Raw genomic sequence first — 4,799 nt, 5'->3', positions numbered from 1 at the left:
ATTCGGATTAAACTCGTGGTGAGCCAACAATGATTTTTATTAAGTTAGATTTTGTATTTGGATCATGTTATCATATTAGGTTATTTTTTTTAATCAACACATAAATAATTTGTATTTTTGTAAAAAGATGAGTATGAGATAAATGAGATATATTGCACGTTCAATTCTCAGATTTTTGTGTTCTACTTGTAAAAAATTAAGACAAATACGCTAGGAATTAAGTTTATCTATGGTTATAATGGACATTAAGAAGAATCAAGTAGAAACTTACAAGAAGCTAAAACTATATTGGACAAAGAAGTCAAGAAAACACAAACCATTCATCCAAACTCACTAATTTAGAACTCGGGTCATACCTCAAAAATAATAAAAATCATCCAGCATTATGAGTTACCCAAAACCAAGACAAAACGTAATGATGTTAGACTTCAAATTTGGATGTCAAAGATGGACAGATGCAAGAATTCAAATAAAGTGAGAAATAAAACACTAACCGTGAAAATATTGACGATAGTAAAAAAAGAGACCAAATTACAATATGGATGAATAAAGTTAAAATCAGTGTGGCAAACAATATTTGAGATTTGAAAACTTAATAACTGCTAGTGAGAGGAAGGGAGTAGTTGTAGTTCGTTTCCTCTCGACGACAACTAAGACATCTACAAATTTTCATATATGCATAATTTCCATAGAATAATCAATGCATCTTAATAACCAATAAAATTGCTAAGATAACAACTCCTTCGTCAGTATTTACAGTACTCAACTACTAAAAATATATAAGACGAGAATGTGCTACTGTTGAATTAATAATTTCCGATCAACAAAAGAACTACAACCTATCCAGGGCATCAAAGCAAAGGTTTTTTTTTTTTCAATCGCTTGATACATCACCACTCTATTTTTTTTTCCACTATGAAAATTAAAATATTAACCCGAAAAGAACGGTGATGTCCACCTCATGCCAAACAAAAAAAAAGAGACTAGGAGATACAATATCTGCCTCCTTCTCAACAAAAAATGTAAAATTGAGACTAAAAAAATGGTTTACTCCTTGTCTTCTCTTCACTATTCACAAGCCTTCTCCCAATCATCTACTACCTCAGAATCTTCTAAAGTATCCAAGTTTCCTGCATGCTGTCCTAGATTTGAACCGCCATTATGAGGCTCCAAGTTTGTGACAGCACTACTTTCTGAGTGTTCCCTGGAAACATCAACTTTAACAGCTGCGGCAGATGAACTTGAAGAAGATTCTTGATTTAAGACACTCCAAGGGTTTACTGAAGTAGATATGAGGGAATCTTTCTTCTGAATAGGCAAATGCACATTAGCAGAAGCAGTAGCCCACTCCTCATCACCCCAGGAATCTTTCCAACCTGGCTCTTGAACATCTTTTTTCCACGGATTACCCTTCAATGCTGCCAGTGATCCTCCTCCTTTCATTGTCCCAGATCCTCCCCAAGCATTGGTGGCTGAAGATGCTGCTGATGCCCCAACATTCGGAACAATCATTACCACGGCTCCCTGATAAACAGTACCATGATCCAACCTCCTCATTGCAGTTGCAGCTCGGGCTGGATCATTAAAAACAGCCAGTGCATTTTTGTCATTTAACCAAACAAGTTCGCACTCACCACCAAATCTCAACACCAGTGCACTGATATCTGCCTCCCTTGGTAAGTCTAGAAAAGAGACAACAAGCCGAGGATCCATATCTACTAAAGGATCAAATGCAGGAGGAAGGGGTGCATTAACAGTTGTAGTACCCTTAACCCCTAGCACACGAGCAGGAGCTCTTGATTTAGGGGTAACATGAACAACTACAAAACGCTTTGGCTCACGACCAGCTACATACACAGCAAGCTTCCATCTTTCAGCAATGACCCTTACTGCATCTCTTTTGTCCTTTAACATAGGAGAGAAAATATGGATTTTTGGACCTTGTGTATTTCCCCTGTTCTTGCCAAGAACCAAAACCTTGCATCTCTCCTCAACAGATAAAACCCATTTAGGATCACGTCTCAAAATGTCAGTAAGCAATTCAGAAGCAACAGGATTGTCACCAAAATGGAGAGAATCCAGATTTGGAGCCGTTATCTCAAAGGCATCTGCAAGAACCCGTTTACGCTCTAACTTAGCACAGTCATCATTACACATCAGTTTTCTTTGTCCAAGGGGAACTTTCTTTCCATTTGCAGCAACAGGTTGAAGCAACACAGGCAACTTTTGAATAATGGAAGCTTCGTGTACAGCATCGGCATTATAATTAGCACAGCTTCCACCAGCATCACAAGGAACATTCGCTGTTATTCGGCCACAAGAACATGAAATTGTGACAGGGAATTCGCATCTCGTGTCTGGACATGGAGTTGAAGGGTGACAAGGAGCTGTACATGTATGCCGGCAGTCTCTTCTTGGAGCACCACATGTTTGCCCACAAGAGGCACGGCTACCCGGCACTGTAGATGGATTATCACAAGGTGGGAGGTGACATGTTCTACCACATGCATGTAAACCGCACTGTCTGGTCTTCCCACATAGTTTATTGCATCTAATATCCTTTGAACCACAAGGTATGTTCCGAAGAATTACATGCCCACCAATACATTCTTTTGCTACAGGCACCGAACAAGGAGGGCAATCCCCAAAATGGCAGCTGTGAGACGCTGGATGTAAACAAGGCTGAGGAACAGAACATGGAAGCTGACACGAGGGAGGAGGAGTGCCACAAGGCAATGGAGGAGGGATTGAAGTCTTGCCACAAGCACATGTCAAATCAGTAAATATAGTTTCAAGACAAGGTGGACAATGACCACTGTGGCATAGGGATTCACATGCATGCTGCCCACACCTTAGCTTCTTTCCACATGGTAATGAACAGAAGTGTGGATCCCAATCTGCAATTTGAATATTATTTGGATTAGAAAGTGGACAACACCGTTCACTGCATCTATGCCTTCCACAATTCCTTTTCTGCCCACAAGGCTTTTCACAAGTAAATTTCACAGCCTCCGCTTTTGTCTTACAGCACTCCACAGTTCGAGAAGTAGAGCCACATCGACACTTCTGGGAGACTAGAACCAAACAAGGAGAACAATCCCCAGCGTGGCATGCCTCTTCACAGTGATGAATCCCGCAAGGAAGGGTCTTCCCACATACTTGTGAACAGGTAGGAATAGGATCTAAACAACTCTGCCGTTCCTGCTTCAATCTAGTTTTCCCACAACAGCATGTCTTAATATGGGATGGTAATAATCCACACTCCCCACAGCTGCCGGGATGACAAGTGTCAATACAAACATGATTACCGCAACCAAGTTTCTTTCCACAGGTTGAACCACAAGAGAAAACTCCACCTTCGGTTTTGATTTCACCTTTCAGAGCCATGTCCCCACAAAGAATGAGCTCCGTCCTTTTACTGCAAAAGCAAGAGGCATTGACAGGAATCCTACAAGGATCACAAGGTCCCAGATGACAGATTTGTTCACACCGATGCCGCCCACATTCAAGAAGCTTCTCACAGCGCTGGCCACAGGTAAGAACAGACTGGCGGTCAGAGCAACGGGTGGTAACATTTTTCTTCCCACAAGGACACAGACGTGGAGGGGCAAATGCTTTGCAAGGAGGGCAAGGACCGGGATGGCATTGCAAGACACAAACATGAGGACAAAGAACCTCCTTATCCCCCCCAAGCTCCCTTTCAAGGGGTTTGGCACATGCTTCTCCACAGGAATGTGGCAAAAGATACAAATCGGAGGGGGGGTCAGGCCTCTTCCCACAGAAGCAAACATACCGAATCTCCTTGGATGATGTGAGCTGCACAGATTGACAACCAGGGCACCGCCAATTGAACCGCTGATTCTTGTCCACGGACACATCCACAGAAGTGGGAGCCCGCGCCCACTTCTTTATACAATTAAGGTGAAAGATGGAGAAGCAACTGGAGCAAGACCAGATTGGCGCAGACCTCCGCACCATGTCACAGCAAATCATGCATTCAACCGCACCTTTCACGAGCTTCTCCTGAATCTCTTGCAGCAACTGGGGCAAATTAGAATCCCTAGAATTGAATCTCTTCTGCACATTATTCTTCGGATTGGGATTGGGATTGGGATTGGGATTAGGATTGTGATTGTGACTAGGAATAGGACCGCTCCTCCTATGGCGATTTGTTGTATTGGAGGAACCAGCAGCAGCGGCAGCGGCAGCGGCGGCACCATTCTGATTCTGATTCTGATTCTGAATCTGAATCTGACTCTGATCGGTGGATCCTCGACGAATCCATTCCTGACGAGGAACCCTAGACCGCTGGCTTCGCTCTTGCGAGCTCATCCTGCGTGACTCTAATCGATAGCTCTCCAACTGACACGTGGAAATTGAGTTCATGAGAACGGAAATAGAAAGGTGGATTGTAATCGAGAAGAAAAATGTTGATGAGAAATGAGAAACGAGAAACCCTAATAATATGAACCCTAAAAGTAAAAGAGAGGCATGCGAATATGAACCATGAATTAACACGTCTAAGTCAGAAGTAAAGTCTGGAAATGAAAATAAGTTCGAGGGATTTGAGATGCGAAAAGTGAAAGAAGTTCAACAATAAATAAATAAAGAAAGAAAAAAGAGTATTGAGAGAAAGTGAAACCTGGTTGGGTTTGGGGTGCTGAAAGCCAAAGGTGTTGAAGTTGCGTTGTGTGTTGTTTGGAGAATAATAATAAAAATAAAAATAGGTCAAAGGAGAAGCGTTTATATAGGCTTCTTCCTGCTGCAAAAATCCTTGCACCTCAAGCAAAACGCGCTGG

At 42.2% G+C, this 4,799-nt stretch overlaps 1 protein-coding gene across 1 annotated transcript; it reads right to left on the bottom strand.

Annotated features, from left to right (window-relative positions):
* Positions 1 to 780: 780 nt before the first annotated feature.
* NFXL1 (NF-X-like 1) lies at positions 781 to 4,799 on the bottom strand. Its single transcript, XM_028061499.2, has 2 exons — positions 4,643 to 4,799; positions 781 to 4,362 (listed from the first exon to the last, which is right to left on the bottom strand). The coding sequence occupies exon 2, from the start codon at positions 4,330 to 4,332 to the stop codon at positions 1,069 to 1,071; it is 3,264 nt and encodes a 1,087-aa protein (XP_027917300.2). The 5' UTR covers positions 4,333 to 4,362; positions 4,643 to 4,799; the 3' UTR covers positions 781 to 1,068.

This window comes from Vigna unguiculata, chromosome 3 (genome assembly GCF_037176805.1).
Source record: "Vigna unguiculata cultivar grain cowpea cultivar isolate G323 ecotype 2 chromosome 3, ASM3717680v1, whole genome shotgun sequence".
Classification (NCBI taxonomy): Eukaryota; Viridiplantae; Streptophyta; class Magnoliopsida; order Fabales; family Fabaceae; genus Vigna; species Vigna unguiculata.
This window is presented reverse-complemented; position numbering and strand designations above follow the sequence as displayed.